The 15600-nt window shown below is 40.7% G+C and overlaps 1 protein-coding gene across 1 annotated transcript in view; it reads left to right on the top strand.

The window, feature by feature from the left end:
- Nucleotides 1-509: 509 nt before the first annotated feature.
- The window catches only part of TOP2A (DNA topoisomerase II alpha), a 31058-nt gene continuing 15967 nt past the window's right edge, over nt 510-15600 (top strand). Inside the window, exons 1-19 of the mRNA XM_023204203.1 lie at nt 510-688; nt 1547-1702; nt 1896-1986; nt 2343-2406; nt 4697-4842; nt 5031-5128; nt 5354-5566; nt 6793-6966; nt 7158-7259; nt 7363-7500; nt 9930-10068; nt 10439-10596; nt 10892-11017; nt 11951-12061; nt 12205-12310; nt 12401-12510; nt 13806-13898; nt 14193-14307; nt 14411-14532. Coding sequence (XP_023059971.1) covers nt 668-688; nt 1547-1702; nt 1896-1986; nt 2343-2406; nt 4697-4842; nt 5031-5128; nt 5354-5566; nt 6793-6966; nt 7158-7259; nt 7363-7500; nt 9930-10068; nt 10439-10596; nt 10892-11017; nt 11951-12061; nt 12205-12310; nt 12401-12510; nt 13806-13898; nt 14193-14307; nt 14411-14532 — 2283 coding nt within the window. The 5' untranslated portion in view covers nt 510-667. The remainder of the gene's footprint in view (nt 689-1546; nt 1703-1895; nt 1987-2342; nt 2407-4696; nt 4843-5030; nt 5129-5353; nt 5567-6792; nt 6967-7157; nt 7260-7362; nt 7501-9929; nt 10069-10438; nt 10597-10891; nt 11018-11950; nt 12062-12204; nt 12311-12400; nt 12511-13805; nt 13899-14192; nt 14308-14410; nt 14533-15600) is intronic.

Here is a 15600-nt window from a genome sequence, read left to right as displayed (position 1 = left end):
ATTCGAGGGGAAAGGGGGCGGGGTTGAGGCAGATGCCAGAATCCGTTCGCTTCGACCAAGTAGCCAGGCTGCCTGTCCAGAAAGCCGGCACTTAGTTTCCTCAGGAAAACGAAGCTAAGGCTCCCATTCCCCTCGCTAACAACGTCAGAACAGAGCACAGTTTTTAGATTTCAGGGATCTTAGATAGATTGGCAGTTCCTGAGAATAAACATCCTTTGCTTTTTTCACCTGCACGCTTTTGCCTCAGGCAACCCCTTCCCGCTTCCAACGCCCATCTCTTTCAAGCTTTCCGCACTACAAAACAAGTGAGCCTTTGTCATTGGCCAGATTCCCTGTCAATCTCTCCGCTACGACGCCGAGTGGTGCCTTTTGAAACCTCTCTAGTCCCGCCTCCCTAACCTGATTGGTTTATTCAAACAAACCCCGGGCCAACTCAACCGTTCATAGGTGGACATAAAAGACCAGTTGCGACTGGTTCTTCTGGACGGAGACGGTAAGAGCGAGTCAGGGATTGGCTCGTCTGCTTCGGGCGGGCTAAAGGAAGGTTCAAGTGGAGCTCTCCTAACCGACGCGCGTCTGTGGAGAAGCGGCTTGGTCCGGGGTGGTCTCGTGGGTCCTTCCTGTTTAGTCGCTTTCAGGGTTCTCGAGCCCCTTCACGACCGTCACCATGGAAGTGTCACCATTGCAGGTACGGCTCGCGGGAGGGACTGGCGGTGGAGCCTCAGCGCTGCCCGGGCATCTCTCTGGCTGCCCGTGACGGGTGAAGCTCCGGGGCTGCGGTCAGGCCGGCGACAGGCTTGGGAGCCCATATTCTCCATCTCCCGGTTCCGGGGTGATCGTGGAGAGGCGGAAGCCCCTTCTGGTGCTAGTAGTGAAGTATGATCCGGCTTCCAGGGTATAGTGCGCTGTTGCCCTGTTTCTAGGGGCAGGAGTCCGTTGGTCCCGTAGTAGATCCATGTTACAGCGGCCCGGGTGCGACGTTATTGAGTCGCGCGTACAGATGCTTTCCCCTCCTGCCCTCTGCTTGAAAACGGTCTTGAATGTCCCCGATCTTGGAAAGGGCAGAGCATGGCACAGTGTTCCCCTGGAGCGGCTGGCCAGCTTCCAAAAGCGCCCCCTTCCTGAGTTCGCAACGCTCATGTGGCCAAGGGATTGAACTGATAGCCGCCCCAGCTGCTGCTGCCGAACTACTATCTGTCGTGTGCTCGGGACACCGTGGTTTATAATAATAGGCACTCGGTAAATAATGTGTGCAGGAACTGAAAGAAGTGGGTGCATTTTATTGATGACATCTACCACGTTGCTCAAGAAAAGAGGTTTCCAGACAGACCCACTTGGTGAGATAATATGTGTCTGTTTAACCTGACACCTGAGGACCTGGCCGCAGCGAATTTAAATTGTCCTCTTTGTACACAACCCCACCACTACCCACTAACAGATTGCAATGTGTGTTGACGTCTCACTATGGTAGGCATTTTGTTCCTAGTTTGGGGTAAACTTATGATTAAAAATCCCCTTCTCTCTCTCTCTTTTTTTTAATTGCTAGCCTGTAAATGAAAATATGCAAGTCAACAAAATAAAGAAAAATGAAGATGCTAAGAAAAGACTGTCTATTGAAAGAATCTATCAAAAGAAAACGCAATTGGAACATATTTTGCTCCGCCCAGACACCTACATTGGTTCTGTGGAATTAGTAACCCAGGTAAAATCCAGCTCATCAAAGGCAGTTACCTAGTCCTTGAAATGGATACTCTTCTTTCTGTACCTCTTGGGTACTGAGTTTCACTGGAACTGGCCTAAATATGGTAATATTTACTACGAAGACTTTACGGTAATCATGATAACAGAACAATGAATATAGAGTAAAAATAACTATTTCTTTGCCTTATTTCTAGCAAATGTGGGTTTACGATGAAGATGTTGGCATTAACTATAGGGAAGTCACTTTTGTTCCTGGTTTGTACAAAATCTTTGATGAGATTCTAGGTGAGTAAATCCTTTAACGTAAAGATCTGCTGGTCAAGTCTTTCGTAAGAAGTATCATTCCAAATAAAAATAAAAAAAGATAAAAGTTAAAAAAAAAGTATCATTTCTGGCAAACCTGCTGTAGCCAGGGCTCCTGTCATTTCAATTAGTTGACAAAGGTGAGGTGGTTTCCTGGAGCCCAGGAGGTTGAGTTTTCTGCTGGAAACAGTACTATGAACAAAACTTCCTAAATTAACACCTTATTAATGCCACTCCTGTGCTGTTTGGGAACTTTTTTTTCTATATCTTACTTGGAGTTACAGAATGTTTTTTTAAAACACTAATTTCTTACCAATGTATATTTTATTTTCTTTCAGTTAATGCTGCGGACAACAAACAAAGGGACCCAAAAATGTCTTGTATTAGAGTCACAATTGATCCGTACGTCTTTTGCTTAGTTTTTGTTTGTTATGTAGCTCATTGCTGTTGTTATTTGCATATATTTTGATTACTGGTGAAGTTGGCTTTTCTTAAACAGAAGTTCACAAAAGTACACAAAAGCAAAATGCTAAAATGAAAAACCTGTGGATACCCACCACCTAGATCCAACAGTTGCCAACGTTTTTCCATATTTTCTCCATCTTTTTTTTAATTAGTTCTTTTTTTGTTGTTGTTGTTGTTTCTGTTTTGTTTTGTTTTTTTGAGGAAGTGCCTGGGCTGATCTTCGAACTCCTGGCCTGAAGCAATCCTCCAGTGTTGGCATTATGGGTGTGTGCCATGGCACCCAGCCTATTTGCTATGGATCATTTCAAAATAAATTACAGGCCTTATGGACACTTAATCCCTAAATATTTGAGCAAGCACCTTCAGTAATGGCCTTAAGTATTCTGGCATCCAGAGTTTTAACTTTTTCTCATGACGCTATTCAAACAGTAAACCAGTAGGTGGTGGTAGAGAATAATTTGATCTAACATTTCTGCTTATAAATGCGGGGTGTCCCTTTGTGGGTGATCAGGGTGCCTATTTCACTTTTTTATTAGTCTGATTAATTATGACAAAGTATACCTGGATTTTCCTAAGAACTCAATATCATAGTCTTTAAAAAATGTTGAGCTAGTTTTAATTAGTTTTTTATAGCTAATAAGTACTATGTAGAATAAGAACCATAACGCATATCTAGTTATTAACTAAAATGTATTACCATTCAAGAATTAACTGAAATAAGTCCAAATAAGTTTTCAGCATTTTATTTGAGAGCAAGGCAGTTTATGATTGATATTGTTTTTCCTTTTTTTTTTTTTTGAGACGGAGTTTTGCTCTTGTTGCCCAAGGCTGAACCTGCCTTCCAGGTTCAAGCAATTCTCCCGCCTCAGCCTCCAGAGTAGCTGGGATTACAGGCACACACCACCACGCCCGGCTAATTTTTTATTTTTTTGGTAGAAACGGGATTTCACTATGTTGGCCAGACTGGACTGGAACTACTGATGTCGTGATCCGCCCGCCTCAGCCTCCCAAAGTGCTGGGATTACAGGCATGAGCCACCGCACCTGGCCAACAAATGACATCTTAAGGACAGACAGTACCATATCTTTCTAGGGTTCTCTCTCATTATTCTACAGCATACCATAGCTGCTCAGGAGTCACTTGTTGAATTGATCAAAAGTTGGTCAGGCTGGTGTCGAGCTCCTGACCTCAGGTGATCTGCCTGCCTCAGCCTCCCAAAGTGCTGGGATTGCTGGGATTATAGGCATGAGCCACCGCACCCAGCCTGTTTTTCCCTTTTATGTTTGTTTTGCAATGTACTTTGTTGGGTGGGAACAAGAGATGTATAGATGATCCTCTTAAAAGGGGTATAATAGGCATGGTGGCTCACTCCTGTAATCCCAGCACTTTGGGAGGCCAAAGTGGGAGAATCAGTTGAGCCCAGGAGTAGTTTGAGACCAGCCTGGGCAACACAGTGAGAACCTCATCTCTACAAAAAATTTAAAAATTAGCCAGATGTAGTGATGCACGCCTGTAGTCCCAGCTATTCGGGAGGCTGAAGTGAGAGGATTGCTTGGGCCCAGGAGGTCAAGGCTTCAGTGAGCTGTGATCCTGCCATTGCACTCCAACCTGGGTGACAGAGCAAGATGCTGTCTCAAAAAAGGAGTGGGAGTGGTGTATAATAATGTTTCCAGATTGTTCTTTTCTTTCCATTGGGCATAAATCATTTCCCTTTGTTTATTCTAACATTTTAAAATTTTATATTTTTTCAACATTATCAGTGTCTATTCAGGTGTTGGAAAAGTTTTTTTTTCCTCTTAACTCCTATTTCAGGAATGTCAGGAACTGAGCATGGTGGGAAATGTTGTTCCTGCTGAATTTCAGAAGGTATATATGAAAAGAGTCAAAAAAATTGAGGGATAGGCATGGTGGCTCACATCTATAATCCCAACACTTGGAGCAATTCTCCTGCCTCAGCCTCCCAAGTAGCTGGAATCACAGGTGTGCGCTACCACGCCTGGCTAATTTTTTTATTTTTAGTAGAGACGGTTTCAACATGTTGGCCAGAACTCCTGGCCTCAAGTGATCCACCCTCCTCAGCCTCCCCAAAGTGCTGGGATTACAGGCGTAGGCCACCGCGCCCAGCCTGAATATACATATTTTAGAAATAATAGTATTTAAGTATTTTTAAATGGTAAGCATTCATTTAATGTGTTGTACAATACAATTTTCAATCTTGTTTTCTTAGGGAAAACAATTTAATTAGCATATGGAATAATGGAAAAGGTATTCCTGTTGTTGAACACAAAGTTGAAAAGATGTATGTCCCAGCTCTCATATTTGGACAGCTCCTAACTTCTAGTAACTATGATGATGATGAAAAGAAAGTGACAGGTAGAGTATTGAGGGGAAATAACATATTTGTTACTAAAAATATATGTATTTTAAATGACTATCTATGGCATGAGGGTTAAAAATATGGAAATAAATCTCTATAATTGAATAGCTCTGCCAGTAATTAAGAAATAAAGCTGTCAATGAGATAATAACAATAAAATAGTGTTCCATATTTATTTGCCCAGGTGGTCGAAATGGCTATGGAGCCAAATTGTGTAACATATTCAGTACCAAATTTACTGTGGAAACAGCCAGTAGAGAATACAAGAAAATGTTCAAACAGGCAAGTAAAAAAGTGTCTTGTACCTTAATGATAAATGGTAGTAGTATAGCCATTTATAATGGCATTAATGGTCGATTTAATTTAACATAATTTATAAGCTATTGAAGTAAGGAAAATTATTCATAAGCATATATTAGGTTATTAGGACTTATAAATTTATGTTATTTACTTCTAGTTTGTGAGATGACTTGAATTTTTCATCTTTCTTATTCTTTACTTCCATAGACATGGATGGATAATATGGGGAGAGCTGGTGAGATGGAACTCAAGCCCTTCAGTGGAGAAGATTATACATGTATCACCTTTCAGCCTGATTTGTCTAAGTTTAAAATGCAAAGCCTGGACAAAGATATTGTTGCACTAATGGTGAGAAGAGCATATGATATTGCTGGATCCACCAAAGATGTCAAAGTCTTTCTTAATGGAAATAAACTGCCAGTGAGTATTTTCCTGGATGTTAATGATAATAAGGGATTTTGTAATCATAGTCAAATGCAAAATTGATTTTTTCCCCCTCGCACATGTTTTTTTTTTTGAGACAGAGTCTCACACTATTGCCCAGGCTGGAGTACAGTGACATGAACTGCAACCTCCGCCTCCCAGGTTCAAGCGATTCTCCTGCCTCAGCTTCCTGAGTAGCTGGGATAACAGGCGCCCGCCACCACACCCGGCTAATTTTTTATGTTTTTAGTAGAAATGGAGTTTCACTATGTTGGCCAGTCTGGTCTCAAACACTTGACTTCGTGATCCACCTGTCTTGGCCTCCCAAAGTGCTGAGATTACGGGCATGAGCCACTGCACCCGGCCCCACCCATAAGTATTTTCTTACCACTTCTCACATATGTTCTTGAAAAGCGAATGGTATGCCCCCTTTTTTTTTTTTTTTGAGACGGAGTCTTGCTCTGTCGCCCAGGCCAGAGTGCAGTGGCCAGATCTCAGCTCACGGCAAGCTCCGCCTCCCAGGTTCACGCCATTCTCCTGCCTCAGCCTCCCAAGTAGCTGGGACTACAGGCGCCTGCTATCTCGCCCAGCTAGTTTTTTGTATTTTTTAGTAGAGACAGGGTTTCACCGTGTTAGCCAGGATGGTCTCGATCTCCTGACCTCGTGATCCGCCCGTCTCGGCCTCCCAAAGTGCTGGGAGTAAGGCTTGAGCCACCGTGCCCGGCCAATATGCCACATTTTTTAATCAGCACATTTTAAATGTATTGAAGGAATTTCTTTCTCAAAGAAACACCTAAAATACATATTTCATGTCCTTTTTTTAATTTTACTTATTTTTTTCTTTTCTTGATAGCCTCTCGTTCTGTCACCCAGGCAGTACAGTGATGCAATCACGGCTCACTACAGCCTGGACCTCCCAGGCTCAAGCAATCATCCCACCTCAGCTTCTGGAGTAGCTGGAAATACAGGCAGCAACACCATGCCTAGCTAATTTTTTTTTTTTTTTTTTAAATGGAGATGGGGGCTCTCACTATGTTGCCCAGGCTGGTCTTGAACTCCTGGGCTCAAGTGAGCCACCCACCTCGGTCTGTGTCCTTTAATGACCATTCTTTTATGCCTATCAGTGAATATCATTGCATTGGTTTTGGAAAGTCCTCATAGTCTATCATTGAAACTATTTTTTAATAACTTTCTTAATACTATTACCTTTAATTCTTGTACAGGTAAAAGGATTTCGTAGTTATGTGGACATGTATTTGAAGGACAAGTTGGATGAAACTGGTAACCCATTGAAAGTAATACACGAACAAGTGAACCACAGGTGGGAAGTGTGTTTAACCATGAGTGAAAAAGGCTTTCAGCAAATTAGCTTTGTCAACAGCATTGCTACTTCCAAGGTAATTTTATTCTTAAATTATTAATCATGTTTTATCTTTACATATATGTGTTCTTATTGTTTTTAATATATGAAGTAGACTTGAATATTTGGCTAGCTAGTATAAAGGAGGTTAAATTAGTTTTTTTTAATGTTTGATGATTATAATTTTGAGGATACTGAGTTTTATGGTTTGGTGTTTTTCTTTATTAGGGTGGCAGACATGTTGATTATGTAGCTGATCAGATTGTGACTAAACTTGTTGATGTTGTGAAGAAGAAGAACAAGGGTGGTGTTGCAGTAAAAGCACATCAGGTATGTGCTTTTGGCAGTTTTCTTTTTCTAAAGTCAAGGAAGAAGAGGCTATAAATAAAGCATGAGTACATTTTTAGTGACTTATTGTCAATTTTTATTGCAGGTGAAAAATCACATGTGGATTTTTGTAAATGCCTTAATTGAAAACCCAACCTTTGACTCTCAGACAAAAGAAAACATGACTTTACAACCAAAGAGCTTTGGATCAACATGCCAATTAAGTGAAAAATTTATCAAAGCTGTAAGTACTTAGAGGGAAATAAAAATAGAAACACCTGACTTTATTTTCCATTGCACTTCTCAGCTCTGCAGAGACAACGATTCTTCCCACAGTGCACTTCTCCAAGTCTTCCCAATCTGAAAAGGAAGTAAAAAAGGGCTTTTCTTTAACTGATTTTACCAAGGACTTAATTACCATCTATATTTCAGTATTTCCCAATTACATATCACCATTGAGCTTAGATCACTTTTGAATTAATCTAGCTGTTTAACAAACACGCTCACTTAAATGCCTAAGACTTGCTCTCAATCATCCACATCCAAAATTGAATTCTTTACCTCCATACTCACTGATTTGCCCATACAAGCAGCTCCCCATGCTCCAACAAAAAAACAACTTCCTATCTTAGTAAAAAGCCCCAACCAACCTCTAGGTTGTATAAACAAAGCTGGGAGCCTTCTCTTTATTTCCCCTCCTCTCTAATCCAATCAATAAGAATCATCTCTTGGATGTTGCAGTAGCTTCTCACCATTATCTCTTTTTTGGTTTGCTACAGTAGGTTCTTAACCTTCATACTGGTCAAGTCCTTTCCTTGCAGTGCTTTTGAGTGACCTTTTTGTGTTAAAGCACACATTTTTGTCTTCACTCTCATTTGAAATCTTTCAATGACTTCCACTCAGGGAAAGTCCAAATTCCATAATTTGGCCAATAAGAAAGATCGGCTGTAATCTAATTACACCTACTTCTCCAACTCATCTTAGTGCTAGTTTTTCCTATATAGTCCTGTTGCTTTTAAATTACTGAAAAGCACAGTGCTCTTCCCCTCCTCAGTTTGTTCACATGCTAATCCTTCTGTCTGAAATACATCCTTTTCACCTGGCTACTTTAGGTCTTGTCCTTTCCTCAGGAAAGCTTTTACTTTCTACCCTTCGCCCCACCCAAGTTGGTTCCAATATAATATCAAACATACCTTATTAGCAAACTTTTTGCTTATCCATAACACTTATAACACTGTAACTTATTTTATTTCTGTCTTTTTTTTAGGCGGAGTCTCGCTCTGTCACCCAGGCTGGAATGCAGTGGCGCGAGCTCAGCTCACTGCAACCTCCGCCTCCTGGGTTTCGGTGATTCTCTTGCCTCAGCCTCCTGAGTAGCTGAGATTACAGGCGTGCGTCACCATGCCTGGCTAATTTTGTTGTTGTTGTATTTTTAGTGGAGACATGGTTTCATCATGTTTGTCAGGCTGGTCTCAAACTCCTGACCTCAAATGATCCACCCGTCTCAGACTTCCAAAGTGTTGGGATTACAGTTGTGAGCCACCATGCCCGGTCTTTTTTTTTTTTTTTTTTTTTTTTTTTTGAGACAGAGTGTTGTTCTGTTGCCCAGGCTGCAGTGCAGTGACGTGATCCTGGATCACTAGAATCTCTGCCTCCCAGGTTTAAGCGATTCTCCTTGCCTCCTGAGTAGCTGGGATTACAGATATGCACCACCACGCCCAGCTAATTTTTGTATTTTTAGTTAGAGATGGGGTTTCACCATGTTGGCCAGGCTGATCTTGAACTCCTGGCCTCACTTGATCCACCATCCTCAGCCTCCTAAAGTATTGTGATTACAGGCATGAGCCACTACACCCACCTATGTCTGTCTTCTGTGTTGTGTCTTAAACTTCATGAGGACAAGTGTCTCAATTTGTTTTATTTGTGTCTAATTTTATTTATTTATAATTTTTTTTTGAGACAGCTTCTCACTGTTTCCCAGGCTGGAGTGCCATGGCTTGATCTCAGCTCACTGCAACACCCGCCTCCCAGATTCAAGCAATTCTCCTGCCTCAGCCTCCCAAGCAGCTGGGATTACAGCCGTCTCACTACCACCATGCCTGGCTAATTTTTTTTTTTTCTTTCGAGATAGAGTTTCACTTTTGTCACCCAGGCTGGAGTGCAATGGTGCGATCTTGACTCGCAACCTCTGCCTCCCGGGTTCTAGCGATTATCCTGCCTCAGCCTCCCAAGTAGCTGGAATTATAGGTGCCCACCACCATGCTGGCTAATTTTTGTATTTTTAGTAGAGACGGGATTTTGCCGTGTTGGCCAGGCTGGTCTCAAACTCCTGGCCTCAGGTGTTCCACCCACCTCGGCCTCCTAAAGTGCTGGGATTATAGGCGTGACCCACCACGCCTGGCCTAATTTGTTTTAACCACTATATCTCCAACAAGTAGCTCAGTGCTAGCACAATATATGTACATAGTAAATATTTATTGAACAAATGAACCAAAAGGAGCAGCTCCCTCAGCAGTGATAACCTGACATGGAAAGATGTGCCATCCTGTATCCAAAAATTATTGTTCTTCATCTTTTTAATTTTTGAATCGTTTTTATTTTTATTGAGGCTCGTTTGTATTCTAGGTTTCTGATAGATCCCTTCTCCTCTAATATGAATCTTCTCATTTTCAGGCAATTGGCTGTGGTATTGTAGAAAGCATACTAAACTGGGTGAAATTTAAGGCCCAAGTCCAGTTAAACAAGAAGTGTTCAGCTGTAAAACATAACAGAATCAAGGGAATTCCCAAACTTGATGATGCCAATGATGCAGGTATATATTTAATAATGTTTCCAAACTTTAAGTCTTATAGTTGTTATTTTATTCATTAATGGCATACCATGGATATTTATTTTTCCCTTGACAGAATAACTATATTCAACAGAATAACTTGTTAAAAATCAACCTGTCTCCTATTGTGGAACATTTAGGTCATTTCCATGTTATAAATAATATTGAGGTGATTATTTTGGAGTATAAAACAAGAATGTTTACATCATGATCTATTACCTAACAAATAATTTTACTTGATATATAATAAATTATTTGTGTTTCATCACAAGGCTATAAACAGCATATCCAAGTTAGTATATTTGAAGTTGAACTGAATGAGCTAATATTAATTTGTGTATTTTTATTTTAGGGGGCCGAAACTCCGCTGATTGTACGCTTATCCTGACTGAGGGAGACTCAGCCAAAACGTTGGCTGTTTCAGGCCTTGGTGTGGTTGGGAGAGACAAATATGGGGTTTTCCCTCTGAGAGGAAAAATACTCAATGTTCGAGAAGCTTCTCATAAGCAGGTAGAATATAAAACTATCTCTGGAATCTAAATCTAGTTTATAATACAAGACTTCATGCTTATATTTAATTCCCTCATTAGGCATTTTAAAATATATTTTAGACAGTTTGTGATTATTTTGAGAAGTTAGGTACACTATAGCCTATTTTAACAGACCTTTCTGATGTAGTAAGTTATAAGCTAATAGCTCAAAATACTGGAGCTCAAGAAAATTCAAGCAACATATACTGATAAATTTCTTTGTTCTTTTCAAATTTATAAACAAGACACTTTTTTTGGGTATATGTCCATTTCAGATCATGGAAAATGCTGAGATTAACAATATCATCAAGATTGTGGGTCTTCAGTACAAGAAAAACTATGAAGATGAAGATTCACTGAAAACTCTTCGTTATGGAAAGATAATGATTATGACAGATCAGGTCAGATTTGTTATTAAATTTTTAGATTGTTCAACTAAATTAAGCATGTCTTAATTTAATTGCATTGTGTGTTTTTTGCCATGAAAATAAATTATTTAAATAGGAGCTTTATTCATTATCTCTAATCAACATCTAATCAGATAAGCTTATATCATATATATGTTACAAATACAGGTTAAGTGAGCCAGGATTTGAACAGACCTTTTTTGATTCCCACAGAAAATTTGACAAATTGCCAGTAGGTCAATCATAATTTTTTTTTTTTTATTTCTTTTTTTTTTTTTTTTTTTTTTGTTGAGACGGAGTCTTGCTCTGTCGCCCAGGCTGGAGTGCAGTGGCCGGATCTCAGCTCACTGCAAGCTCCGCCTCCCGGGTTCACGCCATTCTCCTGCCTCAGCCTCCCAAGTAGCTGGGACTACAGGCGCCCGCCACCTCGCCCAGCTAGTTTTTTGTATTTTTAGTAGAGACGGGGTTTCACCGTGATAGCCAGGATGGTCTTGATCTCCTGACCTCGTGATCCGCCCGTCTCGGCCTCCCAAAGTGCTGGGATTACAGGCTTGAGCCACCGCGCCCGGCCTTTTTTTTATTTCTAAACAATTCTTTGTTTGTTTGAGATGGACTTTCGCCCTTGTCGCCCAGGCTGGAGTGCAATGACGCAATCTTGGCTCACTGCAACCTCTGCCTCATGGGTTCAAACGATTCTCCTGCCTCAGCCTCCTGAGTAGCTGGGACTGCAGGTGGACGCCACCACACCCAACTAATTTTTGTATTTTTAGTAGAGGCGGGGTTTCACCATGTTGGCCAGGCTGGTCTCGAACGCCTGACCTCTGGTGATCCGCCTGACTCGGCCTCCCAAAGTGCTGGGATTACAGGTGTGAGCTACCAGGCCCAGCCTAACAATTCTTTTGAACTTTGGCTTTCAAATATTTCTAGGACCAAGACGGTTCCCACATCAAAGGCTTGCTGATTAATTTTATTCATCACAACTGGCCCTCTCTTCTGCGACATCGTTTTCTGGAGGAATTTATCACTCCCATTGTGAAGGTACACTAATTTCTAAGATACCATCATGGATATTTTAAGGCCCTACTCCTCAAACCTGGATATACATATAAGTCCAGTCACATGCAGAGGTATGCAGGGGACCCCACAGTGTACAAAGCCACAGTCATTGTTTTTTATCACAGGTGTCCAAAAACAAGCAAGAAATGGCATTTTATAGCCTTCCTGAATTTGAAGAATGGAAGAGTTCTACTCCAAATCATAAAAAATGGAAAGTCAAATATTACAAAGGTTTGTAATGAAACCCATATAGAACTTCTCATTTTATTATACACCCTGTACAAGACTATATGAGGGAACTTGGTATTCTTGGTTTTATAGGTTTGGGTACCAGCACATCAAAGGAAGCTAAAGAATATTTTGCAGATATGAAAAGACATCGTATCCAGTTCAAATATTCTGGTCCTGAAGATGATGCTGCTATCAGCCTGGTACGTTTGAGTTGTATTTTATATATACATTCTAATTTTAGAAATCACTACTTTAGTCAATTGAAACATTTACATTTTTGTGTAAGACTCCGTCTCGGCCAGGCGTGGTGGTTCACGCCTGTAATCCCGGCACTTTGGGAGGCCAAGGCGGGCAGATCACAAGGTCAGGAGATCTAGACCATCCTGGCTAACACGGTGAAACCCCGTCTCTACTAAAAATACAAAAAATTAGCCAGGCATGGTGGCGGGTGCCTGTAGTCCCAGTTACTCGGGAAGCTGAGGCAGGAGAATCACTTAAACCCGGGAGGCAGAGGTCGTAGTGAGCCGAGATCAGGCCACTGCTCTCCAGCCTGGACAACAGAGTGAGACTCCATCTCAAAAAAAAGTAAAGGAAGTAAGGTCGGGCACAGTGGTTCACGCCTGTAATCGCAGCACTTTGGAAGGCTAAGGTGGGTGGATCACAGCGTCAGGAGATCGAGACCATCCTGGCTAACACGGTGAAACCCTGTCTCTACTGAAAATACAAAAGAAAAAACAAAACAAAGCAAAAAAAACATTGGCCAGGTGTGGTGGCGGGCACCTGTAGTCCCAGCTACTTGGGAGGCTGAGGCAGGAGAATGGCGCAAACCCGGGAGGCGGAGCTTGCAGTGAGCCCGAGATTGCGCCACTGCACCCCAGCCTGGGCAACAGAGCAAGACTACGTCTCAAAAATATAAAAAGAAAAGAAAGGTCAGGCGCAGTGGCTCACGCCTATAATCCTAGCACTTTGGGAGGCCGAGGCGGGCGGATCACCTGAGCTTGGGAGTTCGAGACCAGCCTGACCAACATGGAGAAACCCCGTCTCTACTAAAAATACAAAAAATTAGCCAGGCGTGGTGGGGCGCGCTTGTAATCCCAGCTACATGGGAGGCTGAGGCAGGAGAATCACTTGAATCCGGGAGGTGGAGATTGTGGTGAGCCGAAATCGCACCATTGCATTCCAGCCTGGGCAACAAGAGTGAAACTCCGTTTCAAAAAAATACAAAAATTAGCTGGGCGTAGTGGCGGTCAACTATAATCCCAGGGGCTGGTGAGGCTGAGGCAGGAGAATCACTTGAACCTAGGTGGCGGAGGTTGCAGTGAGCCGAGATGACACCATTGCACTCTAGCCTGGGCAAGAGAGCAGTAACTCTCTCAAAAAAAAAAAAAGGAAAACAAGATTTTTGTTGTTTTTCTGTTGTTTGTTCGTTCTTTGTAGAAGGATATTTTGGAACCTATTAGTACCACTGACATCTTTTTCATCCTTTAATTTATAGGCCTTTAGCAAAAAACAGATAGATGATCGAAAGGAATGGTTAACTAATTTCATGGAGGATAGAAGACAACGAAAGTTACTTGGACTTCCTGAGGTAAAAGTATTAAATATATCCCACAGAATGGACTGTTAGACTGACCTTTTGGTATTGATACTATAGCAAATTAAACTTACTGAATAGTTATTTTAGTAAAAAATTTGATATGATAGAATTGTGCAGCAGTTAAATTTGGTTTATCTTTAAAACATAAAATATGTATTATTCAATATTTCTTTAAGACTTAAGAATTACAGAAATAATTCTTAGTTCTGAAAGGTTTCTGTTTGATTTTTGTGTTGAGCATTGTTAAGACTGGTGGTCTCAATGTAATACTATTTGGTCCTTCAGGATTACTTGTATGGACAAACTACCACATATCTGACATATAATGACTTCATCAACAAGGAACTTATCTTGTTCTCAAATTCTGATAACGAGAGATCTATCCCTTCTATGGTGGATGGTGAGTTCCAATTTGTTCATCTGTTTTCATTGTAAGATGGAAATCAAATTCCAAAAATGGTTACATTGAGGATACTTATGTTTGCTCTTATTTCATTTTAAAGGTTTGAAACCAGGTCAGAGAAAGGTTTTGTTTACTTGCTTTAAACGGAATGATAAGCGAGAGGTAAAGGTTGCCCAGTTAGCTGGATCAGTGGCTGAAATGTCTTCTTATCATCATGGTGAGGTAAGCATACAATTCATGTTTCCAGAAAGCATTATATCAGAAATCCCTGCAGAGTCATTCTCAAAATAGATTTGGTGAAAGTATAAGCTCATATATTCATAGTAAAGAACAAGTTGGTAAAATCTGTCAAACAATAAAACTGCTTGCTCTTTAATTTCTGAAAGTAGTATTCCTGCAGGGATACTCATAAGTCTGCAAAGGTGTACATTAAAAGATACTTAGTGTGTTTATTATAACTTTGTGATGTCAAAATTTAGACCTTCACTGATTTGAAAATTGTTATAATAAATTGTGACACATGTTTGCATAGAATCAGTGCTATAGCTTCAGTAGAACTGTACACTGACACTGAGGAATATTCACAGTCTATTGTCAGGTGAGGAAAAAAAGAGGCAGAACAATAACTAAAAAGGTCTACAAGAATATGTTTCAAATTGTTCACTTTAGTTACCCCTGGGAATTAGAAAGGGCAACTTTCACTTTTTTGGTGTGTCTGAATTGTTTGACTTTACACCAATGTTTTGTGTTTGCTTTTTGCATTAATTAGGTAAAACAGTTTTAAAGAACTAGATTGCCTACAGGTTTCTAGAATTTAAAATATAATGGTTGTCTTGTTGCTTTCAATCAAAATATAGTAGGGATACAATAATTTTCACCCAACAAACATTTGTTGAATGCCTACCATGTACCAGGGATACAAAGATAAATAAAAATAAAATATGTTCCTTATCCCCAAGATACAACAATTTAGCCAGAGGGCCAATACACACAGCTATAGAATAAAGTGATACATGCTAGAATAGAAAAGAGCACAGCATTGTAACACAAAGTAGGAAGTATTTCATTTTGCTGAGGATAAGGAGAGGAACTATGCCTTCAAAGTTGAGTGGGACTTAATAGAAATTGTTGTTGGACGGCAGCCCTAAACTTGGAGCCAGAAGTTGTAGGTTCAAGTACTACTTCTGCCATCTATTAATCTGAGGAAAGTCACTAAACAACTAAACCTCACAAAATGTTACAGGATTATAGTGAGATTAAGTCATAATAATGTATTAGTATTAGTAAAAG

This window comes from Piliocolobus tephrosceles, chromosome 16 (assembly GCF_002776525.5).
Source record: "Piliocolobus tephrosceles isolate RC106 chromosome 16, ASM277652v3, whole genome shotgun sequence".
NCBI lineage: Eukaryota > Metazoa > Chordata > Mammalia > Primates > Cercopithecidae > Piliocolobus > Piliocolobus tephrosceles.
Note: the sequence above shows the minus strand (reverse complement) of the source record. Positions and strands in the feature narration are given on the sequence as shown.